The 26496-nt window shown below is 38.9% G+C and overlaps 1 protein-coding gene across 1 annotated transcript; it reads left to right on the top strand.

Annotated features, from left to right (window-relative positions):
• The first annotated feature begins 945 nt into the window (after positions 1-945).
• Positions 946-17682, top strand: LOC108263788 (zinc finger protein 883). The gene is made up of 7 exons (XM_053679959.1): positions 946-1118; positions 3633-3716; positions 3954-4116; positions 4529-4800; positions 9431-9498; positions 11645-11835; positions 15907-17682. Exons 3-7 carry the CDS (start codon positions 3966-3968, stop codon positions 16773-16775), a joined length of 1551 nt encoding a protein of 516 aa, XP_053535934.1. The 5' UTR covers positions 946-1118; positions 3633-3716; positions 3954-3965; the 3' UTR covers positions 16776-17682.
• The last annotated feature ends 8814 nt before the right edge of the window (positions 17683-26496 follow it).

The raw sequence follows: 26496 nt of genomic DNA, 5'->3' as shown, positions 1-26496 counted from the left end.
TCGTCATCATCATCGTCATCATTGTCGTCATCATCATCGTCGTCATCATCATCGTCATCGTCATCATTGTCGTCATCATCGTCATCGTCATCATCAACATCATCATCATCGTCATCATCATCATCATCATCGTCATCGTCATCATCTTCATCATCATTGTCATCATCATCGTCATCGTCATCATCATCGTCGTCATCATCATCATCATCATCATCGTCATCATCATCATCGTCGTCGTCGTCATCACTATCATCATCATCATCGTCATGATCATCATCGTCATCATAGTGTGAGAGAGTATGATAGCGTGAGAGAGAGTATGATAGTGTGAGAGAGTAAGATAGCGTGAGAGAGAGTATGATAGTGTGAGCGAGTATGATAGCGTGAGAGAGTATGATATTGTGAGAGAGTATGATAGTGTGTGAGAGAGTATGATAGTGTGAGAGAGTATGATAGTGTGTGAGAGAGTATGATAGTGTGAGAGAGTTTGATGTTGTGAGAGAGTATGATAGTGTGAGAGAGTATGAAAGTATGAGAGAGAGTATGATAGTGTGTGAGAGAGTATGATAGTGTGAGAGAGTATGAAAGTATGAGAGTATGATAGTGTGTGAGAGAGTATGATAGTGTGAGAGAGAGTATGACAGTGTGAGAGAGTTTGAAAGTGTGAGAGAGTATGACAGTGTGAGAGAGAATAATGCTTATTAAGAAATGCTTATGAGAGAATAACAGAATAATGCTTCAGTCCTTATCCACGTGTGTGGATATCAGTGAGAGTTACAGATAACACGTAGAGACCCTTCTACTGTTTTCATTCTAATAATGTACCAGAGACTCAGAAACTAAAATATATCAAAACTGATTAGAAGGTCTTTTGGATTTTTATTACAGTTCATTATATTCCACCCTGAAACTCCACTCCTGTCCAGGTGGTGGCGGTAAGGCGCCAGATAGCGGCGTCTCCAACCTCCAGAAAACACTGAAGAAGGAAAGGTTTCTCTCCTGAACATCTCCGTTGTCTGACAATAAACTCTTTTTATCGGAGACTGTGAGTTTATAATGAAATTTAAAAAGCGCGTTTCCGTGAGGATTTAAAACTCCTTTCTGCTTTAAACCCGGGGGTGAGTTTAACTGAAGCTGTGTGCGCTTTAGCCATTCTCCCTGTAAACACCGAGAGGCCAAAACATTAGGAACAATAATATTTCATTATAGCTTTAATGTGACAGTGATTTGAACATTTGAGCACTTTTAGGCGCTGCTTTTCACTGTAAGTGTATTTTCAGATAAGGTGGGACAGTGATTTTAAGTTAATAAAACAATTAAATTGTTACAATTTTTTTTATTTAGAACAGTAAGACATTTAATAACATTTTACACGAAATGAACGATCAGGGTAAAGGTTAAAATGCAGAAGTATTTTGACTCGTTTCTATGTCAATAAAAAATATGTAATAATATATAATAGTTAATAATAATAAAAAGTGAGCGCTAAATCTTCCATCAGCTGAGTCGTTTGTTTACGGCTCACGGCTCTGCGCAGACTGACCGGCCGTCCTCCCTTTATACACCTCCACTTCTTTTGCCATAATTATATGATTAGTTTTATTTGTGTTGATTTATGGATATGTTTGGGCTCACTTTCTTTATTTTTCATATTAACTAATTAATGCCAATAAAATTTCACAAAATGTTCTCTTAGTCCCTGACCTAGTGAACTAGCCCAAGGATGTGTTTTTGATTCCAAAGCTCTTTTATTAGTCGCTAAATGCTGTGAGCGTAATAACATAAACAATTGTACAGTAATCCATGCAGATTATATGATTTGAAGTTGTTCAGTTGAGGTTTTCATTAGTCAGTCTTCTTATGCAAAAATTTACACACACTCAGGAGCAGGAATAGGATTCAAACGTTTTTCCGAATGTACAGGATTTTCATGAATACCAAATTTCTTGCGAACACTAGGGCTTTGCACTGCGACCAATTTGGCGATTCGATTCAATATTGATTAATTATCACTATTTAAAATGTTAGTTTTGCAGACATCTATGTTTTAATATAAATGCTGGTACCTGAAACCCTCCTACTTAGATATATTTCTGAAATACACATTTACATTGGCAATAGGGCCCACACAATTATCTTTAATTACTTTTTACTTTGAGTAACAAACATTGTAACTGCACATTACTGTAAATAAATAAATAAATAATTGTAAATGTGCAACAGTGAAATTCATTAACAACTTGAAACATGTTTAAGAAATATAACCGTTTTCAAAATTCAAAACATGAAAGATGGCGACATTTTCAGGAGGTGAACTACAGATAATATTCAAATCCTCTCAAGTAGAACGCGCATTAAGAATCGATTCGGGGATTTCCTGAGTCTATATTGTTTAGTTAAATTGAAAATTGATTAAAATCAAAGAATTGATATTTTTTACAATGGTGACATGAATACATGGCCTTAGGTTTTCCCAGCAGAACATTGTCCAGAACATCACACTCCCTCCACAGGATTGTCTTCTATGACCCCATGGTACTGTTCTGACAGTCACCTGTTGTAGCTGCTTTCGGCAGTGGACAGGGTTCAGCATGGGAATGATGAGCGATCTGCATCTACGCAGCCCCATACAGAGCAAGTTGTGACCCTTTCCTCCTGTAACCATTGTTAAAATGTTCTGTGACTTCTGTGCTACAGTAGCCCTTCCCTCGGTTTGTTGTCCTTAGCCATCAATGAGTCTTGGTCGCCCAACAACCTGTCGCCGGTTCGTGGTTTGTCTCTCCCCAAACCACTGGCAGTAGGTCCTCACCACTGTTGACCAGGACTCACTCCACAACCTCTGTTGCTTTGGAGATGCACTGAACCAGTCGCCCGGCTATAATCATTTAGCCCTTGACAGAGTTGCACAGGTCTTCACTCCTACTCATTTCTCCCACATCCAGCACATTGACTACAGGAACCGACTGTTACTTACTGTCTAATATAGCACAGAGCTTTAACATGTGTCGTTGTTACTAGATAGTCAACATTATTCCCTTCATCTGTGAGTGGTTATAATGTTTTGGCTCATTAATACCCAATTTAATTTTAGATATTAATATTGCAATAAATATACTTAAAGAAATATTATTTTATTATGCTTCACCATTTTTAAAAAAGTACATATTATTTGGTTTTATCCAACATAACTGTACTGTTTTTATTAATGGACATTTAAATACTAATGCATTTTAAATGGGTTAATATGTTTTATATAGGTTAACTACATGGTACCGATAACATTGGCACTAAATCTTGCTCCCCGTACACAGAGAGCTTTGATTTTTATTATGTAATGTGCATATAAATGATCGCCGTTTACAGACTGTTGCGTTTATGGTATGCATAAACAGTTCATTAGGATTAAATAAAATTAGTTAAATGATTTCATTCAGACTTTACATTTAAACACAGCCAGTGTTCCTGCATCTGATCAGACTGGAGAACAATAACCTGGACCACTTCTGTTAAAGATGGAACATGATTGGACGAGCAGAAAAGGCTCATTTTTACACTCTCATTCTCACTAAGTCACTTGTCTGATAAAAAATAATGTTAAGAATTACAGTCATGTATAAATTATATTTTTCTAGGTCAAGGAAGTTAAATAAAAGTTCAGCAGGAAACAGACTGCCTCTTCCAGGAAGTCTCCAGCTCTTGATCCTGCTCGCTCACAGGTAAAGCTGAATGATGATGTGTGTGAGAAATTAACATCATGATGTTAAAGTGTGACCAGTCTTCAGTCGGTTACTGTCTGTCTTGCAAATCACTCATAACGTAATGATATTTAATCAGGACTGAAAAATCTAAAACTGTTTGATATTAGCGAACTAGAGTCTGTACGGATATAAAGAGATTTATAAACATTGTGGATGTTGTTTGCTGAATAAATGTTTTTGTTATTTGATCTTTAGCTGTGTGAGGAGATGAAAACAGAGGCTAAAGATGGAGGAACAGAAGGCATTGTGAAGAAAGAGACACTGGAATTGAGCATCAGTAACCATGGAAACAGCTTCCACATCATACCTGAAGTTGTCTCCATTAAAGAGGAAGAAGCTGATGTTAAAGACTTCCTCTGTAAGACATTAGGATACTTTAGAGTCCAGTCTGGAGCCCAGTAACACTCTCACTGACTATTCTCCCTACATATTATGTAGTGCACTAAGGTCCTGAAGGGAGTCACCTTAATTTCCCCTCTGGGCATTAATAAAGCACACCTCTACCTACCTAATTACCTACCTACCTACCTACCTACATGCATACCTACATGCATACCTACATTTCTTTCTGCCTGCTCAGATTTTATTGTTGTTAATGTTTGCACCTTTTTTCTGTGTCATTTGACATTGCTGAGAAATCTGGAACATTTTGCTGGGAAAAATAGTTTAACATGCATGTGTAAATTGCACTTTTAAAAATAATTAACAATATAAAACTAATTAAAAACATTTGGGGCATCATTTCTCCCCATGCTTTTCTCTCTTTCCAGATTGTGAGGTTTGCAAATCCGTCTTCTTTAGTAAATGTGAGGTCCATGGTCCGGCGCTGTTCATCGCTGATAGTCCTGTTCCCATGGGGGTTGCTGACCGAGCCAGACAAACTCTTCCTCCTGGGCTGGAGATTCAGAAGTCCGGTATTCCTGACGCAGGCCTGGGAGTGTTTAATAAGGGGGAGACTGTTCCAGTAGGTGCACATTTTGGACCCTACCAGGGAGAGCTGGTAGACAAAGAGGAAGCCATGAACAGTGTCTACTCTTGGGTGGTAAGTTAATATTCATTTATAAACAAATAAATAAACATTTAATATTTGGATAGAATTCACCACACTGGTGAAATTATGGGGATAATGTTACCTTCTACATTTTTCTACTCACTACTGGATAAATGTTCATTCAAATCAATTCCAGTTTCTTGTTGCCAGTGATATGTGGAGACACTTTAAACACGCTTTCATCTTCCTCAAACTTACTAGCACTTAAAACCTAGAGAACATTTTACTGACTGATTTGCTTAAATGAACTGCCGGAATCTGAATGTGTGGACTTGATGCGAGGACTGTTGCCTAAAAGATTTTTTTTTTTAATTTAAGAAATGTAGTTATTATTAGCTTTACACTAAAAAGGCAGTTCCACCTCTTTGCTGTGGTAAATGGGCTAGATTAACCTTACTAAACACAGCCAGAATTGTGGTAATGTTGATCTTCTTCATGCACATGTGCATGAAGTCATTGGAAAAAGGAAGCACACTCTCCTTCAATTCTATGTTTTTATTTATCAGGGCCTAAATAACCATTGTTTGGTCCTGATCAACTTCTGTAAACAAATAACACTTAAGATGATTCAGAATGCAGCAGCACGTCTCGTCTTCAACCAGCCCAAAAGGACCCATGTCACACCCCTCTTCATCTCCCTCCACTGGCTTCCTGTAGCTGCCCGTATCAAATTCAAGCCCTTGATGCTCACCAAGACCTTGTCTAGAATAGCACCTCCTACCTCAACTCTCTCCTGAAGGCTTACTTCCCCTCACACTAACTGTCCCTCAGTGGTGGAATGAACTTCCAACCTCAATCCGGAATCTGTCACTATCTTCAAAAAACAGCTCGACCCACCTCTTCCCTAAACACCCAACTAACCCCTAAAATGCCAAAAACCATCATTATCCCTTTAAATAAAAAAAGAAAAGAAAAAAATTGCTCTGGCACTTACACCTCTTCTCTGCACACTCAATTAAAAGATCTTGTATGGTAGCACTACTTGTATTGTTCTCCGCTTGATATATCGCTTTGCTTGAACAGTGTCTCACAAAAATGAGTACACCCCTCACATTTTTGTAAATATTTGATTATATCTTTTCATGTGACAACACTGAAGATATGACACTTTGCTACAGTGTAAAGTAGTGAGTGTACAGCTTGTATAACAGTGTAAATTTGCTGACCCCTCAAAATAACTCAACACACAGCCATTAATGTCTAAACCGCTGGCAACAAAAGTGAGTACACCCCTAAGTGAAAATGTCCAAATTGGCCCCAATTAGCCATTTTCCCTCCCAGGTGTCATGTGACTTGTTAGTGTTTACAAGGTCTCAAGTGTGAATGGGGAGCAGGTGTGTTAAATTTGGTGTCATCGCTCTCAGACTCCCTCATACTGGTCACTGGAAGTTCAACATGGCACCTCATGGCAAAGAACTCTCTGAGGATCTGAAAAAAAGAATTGTTTCTCTACATAAAGATGACCAAGGCTATAAGAAGATGGCAAAGACCCTGACACTGAGTTGCAGCACGGTGGCCAAGACCATACAGGACAGGTTCCACTCAGAACAGGCCTCGCCATGGTCGACCAAAGGAGTTGAGTGCACGTGCTCAGCGTCATATCCAGAGGTTGTCTTTGGGAAATAGACGTATGAATGCTACCAGCATTGCTGCACAGGTTGAAGGGGTGGGGGGTCAGCCTGTCAGTGCTCAGACCATACACTGCACACTGCAACAAATTGGTCTGCATGGCTGTTGTCCCAGAAGGAAGCCTCTTCTAAAGATGATGCACAAGAAAGCCCGCAAACAGATTGCTGAAGACAAGCAGACTAAGGACATGGATTACTGTCCTGTGGTCTGATGAGACCAAGATAAACTTATTTGGTTTAGATGGTGTCAAGTGTGTGTGGTGGCAACCAGGTGAGGAGTACAAAGACAAGTGCGTCTTCCCTACAGTGAAGCATGGTGGTGAGAGTGTCATGGTCTGGGGCTGCATGTGTGCTGCCGGCACTGGGGAGCTATAGTTCATTGAGGGAACCATGAATGCCAACATGTACTGTGACATACTGAAGCAGAGACTGGGCCGTAGGGCAGTATTCCAGCATGATAATGACCCCAAACACACCTCCAGGATGACCACTGCCTTGTTAAAGAAGCTGAGGTTGAAAGTGATGGACTGGCCAAGCATATCTCCAGACCTAATCGCTATTGAGCATCTTGGGGGCATCCTCAAACCGAAGGTGGAGGAGCACAAGGTCTCTAACACCCACCAGCTCTGTGATGTCATCATGGAGGAGTGGAAGAGGACTTCAGTGGCAACCTGTGAAGCTCTGATGAACTCCATGCCCAAGAGGGTTAAGGCAGTGCTGGAAAATAATGGTGGCCACACAAAATATTGACACTTTGGACCCAATTTGGACATTTTCACTTAGGGGTGTACTCACTTTTGTTGCCAGCGGTTTAGACATTAATGGCTGTGTGTTGAGTTATTTTGAGGGGACAGCAAATTTACACTGTTATACAAGCTGTACACTCACTACTTTACATTGTAGCAAAGTGTCATTTCTTCAGTGTTGTCACATGAAAAGATATAATCAAGTATTTACAAAAATGTGAGGGGTGTACTCACTTTTGTGAGATACTGTATATTCTCATTTGTAAGTCGCTTTGGATAAAAGTGTCTGCTAAATTAATAAATGTAATGTAATGTAAAATAACCTCAGGTGACAAAACACGAAGCAGTATAAATATCCAATGTGTAATCTTTTTTTCCTCAAAAAAAGAAACCACCATTCAAAAACCAGTTGGGAAAAAAATAAATACACCCTTCTTACTTCCACAATCATTAGGAGAGTAATTAGCAGCCAGGTGTTCCTAATGACATACACAAGATTAGTTAATTATTAAGAAGTGTGACTACTTTCATACAAGCAGAACTTTAGTCAGTTTGGTGTTCTGGAGCACTCAGGTGTGTGTCTGCATCATGCCAAGAAGAAAGGACATCAGCCATGACCTCAGAGAAGCAACTGTTCCTACTGGGAATCAATCTGGGAAGGGTTATAATGCCATCTCCAAACAAATTGAATTCACCATTCTACACTGAGAAGGATTGTGTACAAATGGAGAACCTTCAAGACAGTTGTAAGTCTGAATGGCCATCTCGGCAAATTCAGTCCAAAGTCAGATCGTATGTTGTTCAGAAATATAAAGAACCCAAGACCTACATCGTGTGACCTTCAGGCCTCTGAAGCACATGTGAATGTTTATATTCATAACAGTACAATCAGAAATAGACTGAAGACATATGGTAGGGTGGCTAGGAAAAGGCCCCCTCTTTCTAAAAACGAATATGGCAACATGAATTAGGTTTGCAAAATTGCCTCTGAACAATCCACAAAAGTTCTGGAACAATATCCTTCTAACTGATGAGACCAAGGTGTAGATGTTTGGTCATCATGCACAGCACCATGTTTGGCAAAAACCCAAATGTAGCGTATCAACAGAAACACCCCATAGCATGGTGGTGGAGGGATGATGATGATTTGGACTTGTTTTGCAGCCACAAGTCCTGGGAAACTTTCAGTCACTGAGACAATGAGGATCTCCACTTTATACCAGAATATTCTTGAGACAAATGAGACGTCATCTGTCCAGTAGTTTGAGGTGGGCTGAAATTGGTTCATGCAACTTGAAATCAGCAAATCGACATCTGAATGGTGAAAGAAGAAAAAAAATCAATGTGTTGGAATGGCCAAGTCTGAGTCCCGACCTGAGCCCCATTTAGATGCTGCAGCAGGGATCTTAAGAGAGCTGTGTATAAACTAATGCCCTCGAACATCAATGAACTGAAGCAGTGTTGTAAATAAGAGTGGGTTAAAATTTCTCCAAAACAATGTGAGAGACTGAAACGTGTTTACTTCATTATTGTTGCTAAACGTGGTCCTACACGTTACTGAATTATAAGGTGTATTTATTTTTTCCCACCTGGATTCTGAATGTTGGTTTATTTTCTGGAGAAAAAATGAATTCAATTCAATTCACAAGTGGACTCCAAAACTGCCTCCCGGAGGCGGGGAATGCCCACTGGGTTATGGAGTTTCTCAAAGATCCTTCCATTGTTTCCTTAAAACAATATCCCCAGTGGAGGTCACCCCTTCTTGCTTAGCAAAGATTATGCATGATCTTGTCTCCCCCTCCTGTGATGCTGAATGGTTTACCATGGTTTTAATTTTTGGGGCCACAAAATTTTTTTTTTGCATGGCCTCTCCAAACTCCTCCCATGCCTCATCTTTTGCTTTTGTAGCTGCTTCTGTTGCAAACACTTTCTGCAGCCAGTGACTATCTAAATGTAAAGACCTTCATGGAGGTGCCCCTAGAACTGAGCAAAAATAAAGTTTAGTGCAAAGCTGTGTTACTCACTGCTAGCACAGTATTCAGTTACCTCATGATTAAACATAAAGAGAAATTAAAGACACCAGCCAGACTGGAATAATATATTTCACAAGCACCACACAGCTGGAAAATTCGTCAGAGACTTTCCGAGGCCACAAACATTAAAAACTTTGTTAGAAGAGGATATTGATCATATAGTCATATGCTCATGTGCTGATGGATAAAATGTAAACGTGGCTTTTTTTTGCAGATATACATGAGTCGGCAGTGTGAAAAATACATAGATGCTAAGAGAGAGGTGCATGCTAACTGGATGAGGTGAGGAATACACTGCTTGTTGGGTCTTTATTTAGTCTATAATTTTACAATTTCTAATTTGTTGGAAGATTGTTTACCTTTTTCTCACAGTCTGCATCTCTGACATATTGCTAGGTGATTTTCACGATTAATTCAAATTAATGTTCGTGATTTTCAGAATGTTCAAATTGCACGTTTGTTTTATTTATATATATATATATATATATATATATATATATATATATATATATATATATATATATATATATATATATATATATATTACAACATCTGTAAATGCTACTTATTCGTTTAAACCAATACAAAGGAAAAACACAGCCTGTTTTAACCTGATAAAGGCCTCCTACAACCTGAGCGTCTCCCAAACACTGTGTGCTAAAAAAAATAGGGATGAACCGAAATGAAAATTCTTGGCCGAAGCCGAATATAATGAAAAACTTGGCCGAATACGTTTTTTTTTCCATTTATTTTGCCATTTTTTTTCACCATTGCATAAATTAAATAGTCAAAATGTGTTTTTTTTTTTCACCATTGCATAAATTAAATAGTCAAAATGTGCTTTTTAGTATTTTGTCTTGCTTTTCAAAGAAAAAATCAATTACAAAAACTACAATTTTTTAATATTTATTTAACACAATTTTTTTTTTCATTCCAGCAGGCATAGGCTACCAACAAGGCACAATATAACTTTAAATAAATAAATTAGTAAAGTAAAAATATTTTTGTGAGATCATCTTTGAGCCCCCCTTGAATAGCCTATGTTAGGCCTATAACTGACTGCTGAAAGAATGTAACACTCTGTAGCCTACAAAAAAATGTGCATTGGCAAGAGTGCAAAAAAGTGGATGGACCCACAACAAATGAATAATTGTTCAAGACATATGCCTACTTCTTTAACGACCATTCTTACATTTTTCTCTGACACTTCCACGCTGCTGACATGTTTGCTGCAATTAAAGCTTCGCGCGTCTCACTCTGGTTGCTAGGCTGTTTGGTTGCATCATCAAACATGTCACTGTTCGGTCAAATTTATTAAGCCTTTTCACTTATTTGGCCGAACACCTAAAGTGCTTTTTTTGCTATTTTCGGCCGGATAATTTCGGTTGCCAAATATTCGGTGCATCCCTAAAAACAAACAAATAAATAAATAAACGACAAGATAAACAGGCAGCACTTTGCTGACAACTGAGCTTATCGCATAGGTGCAAACGCAGGTAATGCGACACCACTAGCTTTAGCAGAATCCCCAGAGACATGACAATACATGTCAATGAAAATGAAAACTGAATGTCTTCAGTTTACTGTTTGTCAGCGCTACCTTTGAGGCACAACATGACCTCAGTCACCATCAGACGAAGGTGTAATCATTGAGTGACAGAAAAAAGTGTGTGACCCAAGTCCTCTAAGGCAGGGGTGCATTTTATATTAAGTGCAATGAAGAAGACTGTAACCTGTAAACTTTACAAAGTGGAGCTTGCGTAGCACAGACACACATCAGTGATGCTCGAGCAGAAATTTATGTTTATATCCAAAATGCTACCCGGTCTGCAAGGGGTTGGAGAAACTGGTGTGAGTTGGGTTAGGGTTAACACTAACCTTAAGTCATTATATTCTTATTGTCATTAAATGCTGTATTTGTGCACTTGCAGTGTCATTTCTGTCATTTATTATAACTGGCGCGATTTGTAAGGGTGGACTGGGTCTCAACCCATCGCAGGGCACAATCACACAAACATTCACACACTGTGGACAATTTAGAGATGCCAGTCAGACTACAACACATGCCTTTGGACTATGTGAGGAAACCAGAGTACCCAGAGGAAACCTTTGAAGCATGGGAAGAACATGCAAACTCCACACACACACACACAAACATAGGGTGGAGGCAGGGTTTGAACCCTTAACCCTGAAGGTGCGAGGCAAACCTGCTACCCACTAAGCCACTGTGCCCCCCCCTTTACTTTTGTTTGCACTATTTGCTATAGATGCTGCTGTTACTATTTTTGATCATTTACATTTTCCAAAGTCCACCCTAATAAATAAAAAACTATAAATAAGTTGCTGATTTTTTAAATTGCATTATGTAAGAACAATATGTTTTTTTTTTCTTTGTTCCTCTTTCTGCCATTTTACCTCAAACTCTCAGGTATGTGAATTGTGCTCATAGTGATGGCGAGCAAAATCTTGTGGCGTTTCAGTATCGAGGAGGGATTCTGTACCGTTGCTGTCGACCCATTAATCCAGGACAAGAGCTCTTGGTGTGGTATGAAGAGAAATATGCCAGTGATGTAGGCCCTATATTTGCCCAGCTCTGGAATATAAAGTGCTCTCTCAGTGGTAAGGTTCATACATAGTGATTCTGCAATATTTATTTTGTCTTAAAACTAATTTTATGATTAAAATCTTCAGTAAAGCTAAAATCTCAATTGTGTTAAATTCTTTCTTGAACTGAGTTGAGTTCAAGGATGCTGTGTGCTTCGAGGTTTTCCTCAACAGGAACACAGAATTACCAAACGAATTAATTTTATATATTTCTGTAAAGCTGCTTTTCGACAATGTCCATTGTTAAAAGCACTATACAAATAAAACTGAATTGAATTGAATTTCTTTTTTCATTCGTATTGACTGCTAGAGGTGATGCAAAGCACACTGGATGCTTCTATGCCTATTTAAGAGGTCAGAACTTTACACTGATGTGTAAAGTAATACAATACCCTCCTAACACAGATTCTTTTTGGTTTTATTATTTACACTAAGGGTTAACACAATACCACTATCTGTATCTGTTTAGCCCTATATTTGTATTCATGTTTATACCACTGTTCCCTGGAAACACTGAAATAATAGAAAAATAAGTCATTTTCATTCACAATACATTACAACAAATGGCAATTTGAACATAACCAGAGGCTTATTGGACCTTTCTGGCAAACTTCTAATTGTCTTCTAATTTATGTGTCTAAGTAAGCAAACTCTGTTTCGAAACACCAATAGCGTTCCCAAATCAGGAAAATGTTTATAATGTACATCAGTAGCCATGTAATAAAGCAATAAGACATTAGATGGCATGATGTAAGGTGATAGTGATAATCTGCCATCACGATTTGTGCCCCTGGACTGTGGACCACCTTGAATTCGATTGGCTAGAATGGATCTAGGGCTAGAGTGATCTGTGTATTGGTGTACTTCATGCAGTGGAGCCATTGGAGCAGGGTGTGATTGGGACAAAGGGTAAAGGGGTGCTCAAGTTGGTAGTACCAGAGTTTGAGGACTCGATGGCCAGACATTCCAGAGCTCCTTCCCCTCCACCACCTGGAAGAAAACGGCCCCCAGCTCTGTGTCTGATGTGTCAGTCTATAAAACAAAATGTAGAGAAAAGTCAGGAGGATGCAACATTAGGCCCCCACATGGTTTCACTGGACCAGAACAGGCACTCCCTTTTTAGTGAGGTCAGTCAGCATTTACATTTATGGTATTTGGCAGATGCCCGTATCCAGAACAACTTATATTTTCTCATTTATACAGCGGAGTATTTAAGGGTTAAGGGCTTTGCTCATAGGCCAGCAGTGGCAGCTTGGTGGTTCTTCAATTTGAACTTACAACCTTCCAATCAGTAGTGCAACATCTTAATCACTGAGCTACCACCAGCAGACTGGTGATGACCGAAAATTTAGGCACAAACCTGCGATATAGCCCCAGGAACTGCCTCACCCCCTTTTTGGTCTTTGGCCGCAACACAAAAAAGTTGGGACGGGGCAACAAAAGGCTGTAAAAGTAAGTGTTAGTAAAAAGAAACATCTGGTGGTTGATTGGGTATAAGAAGAGGGTCTTAGACAGGCACAGTCTTTTAGAAGTAAAGATGGGAAGAGGTTCACCAATCTGCAAAAATTTTTACGTCTTCCGTTTGATGAACAATTTCAGAATAATGTTCCTCAACGTAAAATTGCAAAGACTATGAATATCTCATCATCTACAGTACATAATATAATCAAAAGATTCCAAGAATCTGGAGAAATCTGTGTGCAAGGGACAAGGGTGAAAAAGTTGGGACCCCCATCCCAAATATTTTGAGACGTGTTGCAGCCAAGAAATTACCTTTTTTTTTTCGTAAAATGGTAAATTTACTCAGTTTAAACATTTGATATGTTTTCTATGTTCTAATGTGAATAACATATGGGTTTATGAGAACTGTTACGTAACGGACTCTAAGTGGACTCGAACAGGAAGCAAGTGCAGATGAAAGTCTTTATTTACAATTAAAGTCATTGTACCAGAAAACGGGAAACAAGGTCTAAACATAAAACTTGTACCGAGGGATGAAACATGAAGCTAGAGCATGGCATGGAAACACTACCGCTTAGCACAATTACACATTTACACATCTAACTAGAACTGAGGTGTGAAACATAAAACCAGAGCAGGGCATGGAAACACTACTGCATGGCACCATTACACAATTAACTCCTTTAAACCTTTAATACTGCGCAAAGTGTGCAGCAACGCGAGGGGTTTAAATAACTAATGTCATTTTCCTTAAACTCTGACAGCTGGTAACAATTGAGACGCGCCCTCGCTTATCCACCAATAACTAAACAAGGCGGAGACAAAACAGAAACAAACACACATGTCCATTGTAAACAAACTCTCCATGGTTCCTATGTAACTCGCGAGCATGTGCTCGTTCTGATTCGTGCACGCGCGCGCCCTCCCGCTCTCCGTGCACATGGCCGCCACAGCGCCATCTGCCGACGAGATTGTGACAACTGCCAATTATTGCACATTTTACACAGTGTCCCAACTTTTGGAATTGGGGTTGTAATATTTTTTTACTTTGAATTCTACAGAAGTAACTGAAGCTCTGTTGCAAATCTTCTCCTGCTCCTTATGCTCGCTTTCCTCTCAAATCTCAAATTTATCTTGAGAAACACATCAGGACATGCCACTAGGAGTAATATAAGACTGCAGAAGAAGGAGAAATTATATATGAGGATCAGATGCCCACAAAAGGCTCCAATAGTCAGGAGATATCATCTGACACTATCAGTTCAGACACTTCTTCCAGCAAAATGCAGAAATAAATTCAGCACTGTGGAAAGAGTTTTAATCGAAAGGACGATCTCCAACAACAGGGTGGCTGTGACTTAGGTGGTAGAGCAGGTTATCCACTAATCGTAGGGTTGGCCCCGGCCCAAATGACTCCACATGCTAAGGTGTGACACAGTCAACCACAAGACTCTCTTGTCCACCCATCTGCTCCCTGTCTACCACTGCTATGCGGATGACACTCAACTCATCTTCTTCTTCCCTCCCTCAGATACTCTTGTTTCTGCTTAGATCTCATCATGGATGGCAGCTCATCAGATAAAACTTGTGATCACCATATCAGGATCTTGTGATCTCCCTGGACAACTCTTTGATCCCACCTTCAGTTACTGCACGCAACCTTGGGGTAACCATGGACAAACAACTGTCCTTTTCCTCTCACATCGCTAATCTGACACGCTCATGTCAATTTCTCCTTTACAACATCAGGACATTCATCCATTTACTCAGACTCACACAAGTAACTCAGGTGCTGGTTCAGTGTCTTGTCATTTTGAGACTGGACTACTGCACCTCACTCCTGGCAAGTCTTCCTGTGAGTGCCATTCAACCTCTGCAATTGATCCAGAATGCAGCTGTTTGACTTGTTTTCAACCTTCCCAAGTTCTCCCACACTACCACATTACTACACTTCCTCCACTGGCTTCCAATACTTGCCTACAAAACCAAAAATGGATGAGCACCCATTTACCTCAAATCACTTATCACAACCCACACTCCACCACATACCCTCCAAACCTCTATCACCGCTAGACTGGTCCCACCATCGCTCAGGGTACAAGGAAGGCATGCATCAAGACTCTTCTCTGTTCTGGTGCCTAGGTGGTGGAGTGAATTTCCCCTGGATGTCCGAACAGCTGAGTCACTGGCGGTCTTCAAACAATGTCTAAAGACCTACCTCTTCCTAAAGTACTTAAATTAGTACTTTTCATTTAACAAAATTCTTACTATATTACCTCCCAATAGAGTTTTAAGACTCATGATATTCTTAGTCCATGACCTAGTGAACTAGTATCAGGGTTTATTTATTGATAGAGACTTCAAAGCACTTCTGTAAGTCGCTCTGGATAAGGGAGTCTGTGAAATGCAAAAAATGAATGTAAGTGTCCTTGTGCAAGACACTGAACACCAAGTTGCTCCCAGTGGCAAGCTAGTGCCTTGCATGGTAGCTCTGGTCCCATTGGTGTGTGAGTGTGTGTGTGTGTGAATGGGTGAATGTGAAACAGTGTAAAGCGCTTTGTAGAACTGTTAATGCTTAAAAGTGCTATATAAGTGCAGACCATTCACCATTTACCATTCACGCAGGAGAGAAGCTGTATCACTGCTCAGAGTGTGGAAAGAGTTTTACTGATCAGATTAATCTCCAACAACACCAGCGCGTTCACACAGGAGAGAACCCATATCACTGCTCAGAGTGTGGAAAGAGTTTCTCTAAACAGAGTCATTTCCAGCGACACCAGCGCGTTCACACAGGAGAGAAACCATATCCCTGCTCACAGTGTGGAAAGAGTTTTACTAATCAGAGTTCTGTACAGCGACACCAGCGCATTCACACAGGAGAGAAACCATATCACTGTACACAGTGCGGAAAGAGTTTCTCCCAACAGAGTCATTTCCAGCGACACCAGCGCATTCATACAGGAGAGAAACCGTATCCATGCTCACAGTGTGGAAAGAGTTTCTCCCAACAGAGTCATTTCCAGCAACACCAGCGCGTTCACACAGGAGAGAAACCTTATCACTGCACACAGTGTGGAAAGAGTTTTACTCAGCAGGATAATCTTCAACTACACCAGCGCATTCACACAGGAGAAAAGCCGTATCACTGCTCACAGTGTGGAAAAAGGTTTAGTCATCAGAGTAATCTTCAACGACACCAGCGTATTCACACAGGAGAGAGGCCACATCACTGCTCGCACTGTGGGAAGAGTTTTATTCAAAAAAATGAACTTCAATTACACCAGCGCATCCATACAGGAGAGAAACCGTATCACTGCTCGGAGTGTGGGAAGAGTTTCTCTCACAAAGATTATCTCAAACAACACCATCACATTCACACAGGAAGGAAGCCGTATTTGTGCTCACTGTGTGGAAAGAGTTTTATTCAGAAGGGTGCGCTTCAACGACATCAGCGTATACACACAGGAGAGAAGCCGTATCACTGTTCACAGTGAAGGGGTTTTACTGACCGCAGTAATTTCCGAAGACATCAGAGCAATCACACAGGAAAGAAGCCTGCTTAAAAGATCACTGCTCACAGGACCAGGCTCGTGTGATATAACAATTTAATCTACACAATATCATTCTTCCCTCATACGGTGCATCTGGAAAGTATTCACAGCGCTTCACTTTTCCCACATTTTGTTATGTTACAGCCTTATTCCAAAATGGACTAAATTCATTATTTAAACTGCCCAAAAATAGGTGTGCCAAACTTGTAGCATCATTCCCAAAAAGACTTGAGGCTGTAATTGGTGCCAAAGGTGCTTCAACAAAGTATTGAGCAAAGGCTGTGAATACTTATGTAAATGTGCTTTTTTTTTGTTTTTTATTTTTAATAAATTTGCAAAGATTTTAGCAAATGAAATTGAATACTTTCCAGATGCACTGTATCTAGTGGTGTTTATTCTGATTATACTGTATTACCATACCTCCCAACCTTTATGGTTCAGAAATGTATTTTTTAAAAAAACAAAAAAACAACAACAGCACTTTCAATTTTGGCAGAAAGAAACAAAGGCATATAAGACATGTTTGATCTAAACATAAAGATAATTTATCAGGCTGGATAAGAATAGATTTATTCACAATTTGTGTATAGGAGCATGTACATAATTTGGTATTCATGAAAAACCTGAAAGTTCTGCAAAATGTATCCTACTTGTGTGTTTGTGTAAATATATGCATAAAAGACAAATTAATGTAAACATAATTTGTTCAAATCTAATTTGCTATGAGTTACTGTGATTTTATAAATGCCTTGCACTGTCTCAGTATAAGATTAAATTGCATATTTATTTATATTTACCCACACCAACTGAATTAACATTTTGTGAAGCTTAGTCATTTCACCTGCTTATCCTTCAGGGTCATAGGGAACCTAGAGCATGGGACACAGTCACATGCCCATTTTGGGCATGCCAATCAACCTACCATGCATGTCTTTGGACAGGGGAGGAAACTAGAGTTCCTGGAGGAAACTCCACACACACACAGAGCGAGGGCAGGAATTGAACCCCCAGCCCTGGTAGTGAGAGGCAAATGTGCTAACCACTAAGCCACTGCGCCTTGTATATGTTCCTGTGGCTAGTATATATTTATAAGTGTTTTGGGAAATTAGATATTGTTTTTTGCAGGTAAAACCTGAAAGCATTCATTATGTGTTTTGAAAGTGACTTGTAATGTAATGTGTTCCTTTCTTTACTAACGTACATCTTCCTGTAACAATTTTTTTTGTTGAAAAACTAATGTTTCGAAAACTTTTCTTACTGACTTAATGCACACAGTAATCATCTAAGCCAAAATTTGTACTTAGAAACAAATAAGACAAGTCATTCAATAAAGAAGAACTACAGATATATAAAAGAAGGATGAGCTGTAATTGACCTATTGAGTGCATCCGGAAAGTATTCACAGCGCTTCACTTTTTCCACATTTTGTTATGTTACAGCTTTATTCCAAGATGGATTAAATTGATTATTTTCCTCAAAATTCTACAAACAATAACCCATAATGACAACGTGAAATAAGTTTGGTTGAAATCTTTGCAAATTTATTAAAAATAAAAAACAAAAAAGCACATGTACATAAGTATTCACAGCCTTTGCTCAATACTTTGTTGAAGTACCTTTGGCACCAATTACAGCCTCCAGTCTTTTTGAGTATGATGCTACAAGCTTGGCACACCTATTTTTGGGCAGTTTCTCCTATTCTTCTTTGCAGGACCTCTCAAGCTCCATCAGGTTGGATGGGGAATGTCGGTGCACAGCCATTTTCATTGTTCAATTGGGTTAAAGTCTGGGCTTTGGCTGGGCCACTCAAGGACATTCACAAAGTTGTCTTGTAGCCACTCCTTTGTTATCTTGTCTGTGTGCTTATGGTCATTATCCTGTTGAATGATCAACCTTCGCCCTAGTCTGAGGTCCAAAGCGCTCTGGAACAGGTTTTCATCAAGGATGTCTCTGTACATTGCTGCATTCATTTTTCCCTCGATCCTGACTAGTCTCCCAGTTCCTGCCGCTGAAAAACATCCCCACAGCATGATGCTTCCACCACCATGCTTCACTGTAGGGAATATTATTGGGCAGGTGATGAGTGGTACCTGGTTTCCTCCAGACATGACGCTTGCCATTCAGGCCAAAGAGTTCAATCTTTGTTTCATCAGACCAGAGAATTTTGTTTCTCATGGTCTGAGAGTCCTTCAGGTGCCTTTTGGCAAACTCCATTCAGGCTGTGGCTTCTGTCTGGCCACTGTACCATACAGGCCTGATTGGTGGAGTGCTGCAGAGATAGGTGTTCTTCTGGAAGGTTCTCCTCTCTCCACAGAAACACGCTGGAGCTCTGTCAGAGTGACCATTGGGTTTTTGGTCACCTCCCTGACAAACGCCCTTCTCCTCTGATCGCACAGTTTGGCCGGGCGGCCAGCTCTAGGAAGAGTGCTGGTGGTTCCAAACTTCTTCCGTTTACGGATGATAGAGGCCACTGTGCTCGTTGGGACCTTCAATGCTGCAGAAATGTTTCTGTACCCTTCCCCAGATCTGAGCCTCGATACAATACTGTCTCTGAGGTCTACAGACAATTCCTTGGACTTTATGGCTTGGTTTGTGCTCTGACATGCATTGTTAACTGTTGGACCTTATATAGACAGGTTTGTGCCTTTCCAAAACATGTCCAATCAACTGAATTTACCATAGGTAATTTGAAACGACATATGTGAATACATATGTACATGTGCTTTTTTTTGCTTATTTATTTTTAATAAATTTGCAAAGATTTCAAACAAACGTCTTTCATGTTGTCATTATGGGGTATTATAGAATTTTGAGGAAAATAATTAATTTAATCCATTTTGGAATAAGGCTGTAACATAACAAAATGTGGAAAAAGTGAAGTGCTGTGAATACTTTCCGGATGCACTGTAAGTAGCTGATCTGGTATGTCTCAAGCTCCAATGTGCCATATACATTGGTGTTTGAAAGTTTGTAAATTTTCTATATTTCTGCATAAATGTGACCTAAAATAACATCAGATTTTCACACAAGTCCTAAAGGTAGATAAAGAGAATCCAATTAAACAAATGAGATAAAAATATTATATTTGGTCATTTACTTATCGAGGAAAATACATTATATATCTGTGAGTGGTAGTATGTGAACCTTTGCTTTCAGTATGTGGTGTGACCCCCTTGTGCAGCAATAACTGCAGATAAACGTTTGGGGTAACTGTTAATCAGTCCTGCACATCGACTTGGAGGAATTTTAGCCCGTTTCTCAGTTCAGAACAGCTTCATCTCTGGGATGTTGGTGGGTTTCCTCACATGACCTGCTTACTTCAGGTCCTTCCACAGCATTTCTATTGGATTAAGGTCAGGACTTTGACTTGGCCATTCCAAAACATTAACTTTCTTCTTCTTTAACCATTCTTTGGTAGAATGGCTTAAAAGAAAATTCTAAAGGGTGCCCTTTACCCAAACCCTTAACCACTGAGCTACCACTGTACTGCTTAGTATTGGCTAAGAAGAAGGGTGGGATTCTGCGGCTGTGTATTGATTATAAGTTGCACAACAGCAAAACCTGCTAATTTGCATTTCCCTTAAAACTAATAGAGGAGTCCTTAGATGTTCTCTGTGAAGCTGTTTCAAAATCTCTATCATCATTCATTTTCCCAATAAACGGACAATCTCCTGCTTAAATGATTACAGACCAGCTGCTTTAACATCCATAATCATGAAGTACTTCAAAAGACTGATTTTACTGCATCTCAAAAACATTAATGATGCCCTTCAAGATCCCCTGCAGTTGAAGGATGATGCCATAAACTTGGCTTTGCACTACTCCCTGCACCATATGGACTGCTGTCACACCTGTGCCTGCATTTTGTTTGTGGATTTTAGCTCTGCTTTCAATAATATCATCCCTGACCTACTTTCAGACAAACTGAAGCAATTTTACATATCTCCGTCTGTCTGCTGCTGGATTATTAATTTCCTGTCCAATAGGAAGCAATATGTCAAGATGGTGACCACATTTTAGACCTGCTCTTCCTCAACACTAGAGCTCCACAAGATGGCATGCTTTCTCCTCTGTTTTATTCACTGAACACCAATGGCTGAACTTCTGAGGGCACACACTTTTCTCCAGGGGTTTCGGGACAGCGTAACAGATATTGCATTATCAGGCAGGCGTGGCCTGTTTTAAGAATCTACATAGGACAACGATCATGCGCAGCTTGGGAAGTAAAGCCATTTGCAGTGGATAGTTGTCTTTCTGTGATTGCAGGGGTTTCCTGCCAAATACCCTTTTACACTGATTCTGCTACATCTTCATATACCTGTCCATGACCGCAGGGATTTCAAGTTTGAAAAATATAATTCAGTTATGAAATCCTTGTTTCGCTTAAATAAGCTCAAAGTCTTACTGATTTTACATCAATTCTATTACGTGTCCAATCATGTCAAACTAAAAATCTGCAGTGAAACCTTAGTTGTTTTTAACCTCAGCATTGTTTCCACTGCTGTTTCCCATTATTAAAAACAAACTCATCATTATCCACGCTTTCATACACAACTTTATTTACACAGAAAGAGCAATGTTGACAACAAAAACGTTTGAAGAACCTGTTGATTCAAGTCTTTTTTCAAGATTCAAGATTTTTTTTAAACATTGGAAAAATAGTTATCGGTATGACTATTTTGTCCTTCATCATGCATCACTGGTCCTAGGAATTGCCGCGCAAGTATTCTGCGCATGTTCAGTGGACTGTAATTTTTTTGGAAGGAGGCGTCTTCGCCATACCTCCAGAAACACCTATTCTACATTACAGTACTAAAACCCCTGGAATTTAGTGTATGCTAAATTCTGAGAGAGACTCCAACAAGCTCATCAAGTTTGCAGATGATACCACCCTGGTCTGACTCATTGAGAAAGATGAATCAAAGGTCTGGTGGTATGGTGTCATGCTAACAACTTAGATCTGAACCTGGCAAAAACTGTGGAGATGATAATTGACTTCAGAAGGAAGCATCCACCACAGGTTCCTATAGAAATAAGTTGCTGAACAGTCAACATATAAAGTCACACAGATTCCTGGGCACTGCAACAACACACTCCAATTTAAAGCTACAGTGCACCATTGGGAGTGCAGATACAGCCCCAATTCCAAAAAAGTTGGGACACTGTAAAATATGAATAAAAAGAATGCAATGATTTGCAAATGTCATGAACCTATATGTTATTCACAATAGAACATAGAAAACACAAAATGTTTAAACGAATAAATGAATAAATGTAAACTGAGGAAATGTTTTAAGGAAAAAATGAGGTAATTTTGAATTTGATGGCCACAACAGTTAATTGGCAAATGGTCAGTAACACAATTGGGTATAAAAAGAGTATCTTAAAGAGGCAGAGTCTGTATAAGCAGTATTCACATATCACATTATACTTTTTTTGGCATTGTCTTCTTGCACAGATGTATTGTATTGTATTGTATTGTATTGTATTGTATTGTACTTTTGGTTAATGTTCTGTCCTGTATTATGTGTGACACTAAACCAAATAGAATTCTTTGTATTTGATGAATAAAAACATTTTGATTCTGATCACCGATTTAAAATATATTTGGCCATTTTAACATCACTAATAATCTGAGAGCACTTGATCACTCATGAGCTGAATAAATTACTCATATGTGGTTGATACCATACAAGAGGGGGTCCTTAATTTTCCAAATATTTGGAAAAAAAAAAAATCGGTCAAAATCACTTGTTACTTGCAAGATTCCCATGTAGGTCTGCCAAATATTTCACTTGGCTGCTTGAAGGCCAGTACCCACTTACACTTAAAATTTTAATCCAATACGCACATTCTGACTCATACTGACTTTTCAATTACACAACTATTAGTCCATGATCTGATCCTAGTCATCATCTCTTTCCAATGGCTTTCACTAGGGTAAACATACGTCCTCTTTTTCAGCCCTTAAAAAAGCGTCCGGCCAGGATTTCTAAATGTGAGAAAATTATGATGTGTTTATGGTCTAATACTGCATCATGTGTGCACATGTTTGCATTGCTTTAACTTCTCTCTGTAAATCCCACCTTCTCGCATACCAATTGGTTGATTATAAAAGGCTTGCAACAACTATTGACCAAATTCACGCCTCTCAACCATTAGCCTACTTCAGTCTCATTAGTCTCAGCGAACGCATGAAGGTGGAGCGCTGTTGTGTTTGCCGTCAAACAGTTGCTTGACAATAGCAGCATAAAAACAGAATATGGTCACTCTACTTTCACTCCTCTCATGCTTAAATACTCTGTGATGTTGTCAGTATAGAAAATATTTATGAAGCATAATCAATATGTGTAACTAACATTTGGATATGTTAATAAAGTGTATTCAATATGTATAACCAACATTTAGAATTATTACTTAAGCATAATCGAATGATCAATATTGGTTAAAAAGCAGAATCTATATGTATAATCATTAGTTAGAAGCATAATCTAAATCCATAGAACAATGTTTGATCAATTTATATTCTGAGTGTGTATTGAGTTGGATTTTACTCTGTGTCTTACTGTACAATAATTGTTCTTTCTGTACCAGCCTGTATCTTTCTCCACAGAAGCAAATAACTTTGAGGCCTGATACCAAATAACAAGCTAGGATAAGACTTAAAAAAGGCGAGTGTGGATCAAGGTTAGGACTCAGTTTGTGCGAAACCTTTTAAAAAAAAAAAAAAAAAAAAAAAAAAAAAACAATTTAAGAAATCATTTTGAGAAAAAAACAACTAACTGTGCATGCTCCACAAATTTAAGATAACATAGGCATGAATATTTAATTGTGGCAAAGAAGATTGGTCTGTTTTTAATAAGGAAAAGCAAAACCCCGCCTGAGATGGATACTCTGTGGAGAAAGGTATATAAAGGGCTGTGTATGTTTGCATAATTTGGACTTTCTGTAGACTGTCACGCTTTATTGGTTTTCAATAAAGTTTATTTACTTTTTGACATCTACTAAACTCTCTGTCTTTGAAGTTTTTGACTTAGGCTAAAAAGGTTGATTTGTCCACAACATCAGTCACTATAGACAGCAAATATGGCAATATGGACTGCAAAAAAAGAAAAGGGGAATGGAAAAGGCCAAATTAAGGAAGAGAAAGGCATTAGAGTTAGACTGAAGTAAATGTACCAAACTTGCAGACTTGTTTGTGACAACAACAAGCCCAGATGATAGCAATGCAGCTTCTGAGACAGGTATCTATGGCACACTCAGTGTAGTATTGCACAATTGCACACACTACTCTAGCAATGACTGGTGTGTGTTCATCCCAGTGCAAATAACATAAATGCAAATTACCTGTGGAGAAAAAGTCACAGTAAACACTCTGCTGCTTTAAATCATAAGAAGCTTATAGCTTGACAAGTTATAATTTATAGGTATCCTATCTTTCAAAGCATTGCTTAGATATTGATGAATGATTAATTTGTTAGTCTGAAAATTGTTATAGGATAGCCTAATCTCAAAGATATTAAAATGGCGTATGTTCAGAAATACTGCAATTTACGTTTATGTATATTTCAACTTCCACCATTTTCCCAGAGTTCAGCTGTTAACTACATCTATTTTTTTAAAAGCTCTGATTTTTACATACCACAGTGATAAATCTCTGTGCGCAAGGGACGAGGGTGAAAATCAATATTGGATGCCCATGATCTCCGGGCCATCTCCGGAACTTTTCAAGTTCTCGGTCCCGGGTCACAGCCAATGGAGCCATGCTACTGAGACCATAACTTGTATTTCTTTTTTTTCCTTTTATTTTGTGTGACTTGAGTTGATTGTAATACAGTTCCCCACTCGTCTTCATGTATGCGGAGGAGGTAGCGCTCTTTTTCGGGCATTTCAGTAAATACAAGATGAAATGCTAACTACTGTTTGTCTCATTCAAGTGAGTTATATCTATTTCTCCTCTTTGAGACACGTATAACATCCAACCTCCATTAAAAATGTCGATAGTAACTGTTGACTAAGCATAAATCTGTTTAAATAATAAGTTCATAGCGAAATGAATATTGTCTATATTACACATATGCTTTAAAACTGAATCTGGTGTGTTCCATAACGCTGATACATATTTAGTTCATAGGTTAATAATTAATATCAGTAGTCCTTCACATAGATAAATACATTCAGATGCACCCCCCATAACTCATACACGAATATGCCCTGTCTATAAAAGGCTAACACTCCTAAGAGTTTTCACATCTTTGGAAAACCGGCAAAGTATTGAAAGAATTTCCAATCTCTCCTTCAAAACTTTCAGACACCATGGATTTCTCAGTAGGTAAGATGTATTTTAAACAATTAATATTGTTAATTATAAATTGAAATAGAATGTTTAAGTAATTTTTCAATTTGATATTAACCTATATAGTAATTAACATATGAAATTGTGACAGAGGACTCTTCCATCGGCCGGGACAGCACAGCTACATAATGCCTTACAACACACACACACACACACACACACACACACACACACACACACGCACACACACTCCGTTGGTAGCCGTTTAAAAGATAATATAATAAACACCACATACACTACATTATTACTGTGTAATCAGGGTTTGAAATTAACTTTTTCACTCACCAGGCAATTTACTAAGAATTAGCAGATAATTTGTTTTGATTAGTTGTCCACTAATCGTAGGGTTGGCGGTTCGATTCCCGGCCCATGTGACTCCACATACCAAAGTTTCCTTGGGCAAGACACTTAACCCCAAGTTGCTCCCGATGGCAAGTTAGCGCCTTGCATGGCAGCTGTGCTACCATTGTTGTGTGAGTGTGTGTGTGAATGGATGAATGAGACACAGTGTAAAGCGCTTTGGATAAAAGCGCTATATAAGTGCAGACTATTTACCATTCACTGTATTGTTGTTTAAGTGCCTGGACTCTGGAGGTTCAGAAGATCATAATGCTAAGCACTGATCAGGTCTCCAGAACATTATTGTTCAGTGATTTTAATTAATGTGAGGTCTCAAGTTTGTTTCTAGATTTTTAACAATACGGAACCTACACAGCTTAATAAGATGTGGGAGTTATTATAAGGTGTCATGTCAGCGAACTGCAGTTGAATTGCAAGCAGCTTCTTCATCATTCAGGTTAATTAACCATGAGATTAATAAATACTTCATGAACTACAGGACACAGAATCCTGTTTCTTATTCTCCTTTTCTTTATTTAAATGGTCTTCATGAAAATACATTCTGGAAACAGATGATTAAAGATGCTGAAAGGTCATTAAAATCACTAGTGCAGCTAATACACTGGAAAACACACACTTATTATATAGTGAGCAGTTTGATGTTAGTTAAACAAGTGATTGCATGTGTGTCATGATGAATAGTGGAGCTGTGAATAGAGTTGTATTCTTATAGAGCTTTTTACAGTAGAGATTGTTTCAGAGCAGCGTTACAGACATCATCAGAGGTATAGATCCCAGTGAGTGAAACGAGGAACACAGTGGAACTCCTGCAGATGGAGCTCAGGAGAAAGCAGGAGAGACTCAGCAGAGGGAAATATCCTGCAAATTATTCACTTATTCTCACATCACATAGTCTATGAACTCTACTTCATCAGGTATAGAATGATTAGTTACATTAGCATCGTATCT

The sequence above is a fragment of the Ictalurus punctatus genome, chromosome 3 (genome assembly GCF_001660625.3).
Source record: "Ictalurus punctatus breed USDA103 chromosome 3, Coco_2.0, whole genome shotgun sequence".
NCBI lineage: Eukaryota > Metazoa > Chordata > Actinopteri > Siluriformes > Ictaluridae > Ictalurus > Ictalurus punctatus.
The sequence above is the reverse complement of the archived record's forward strand: the minus strand, read 5'-3'. Positions and strand labels throughout refer to the sequence as shown.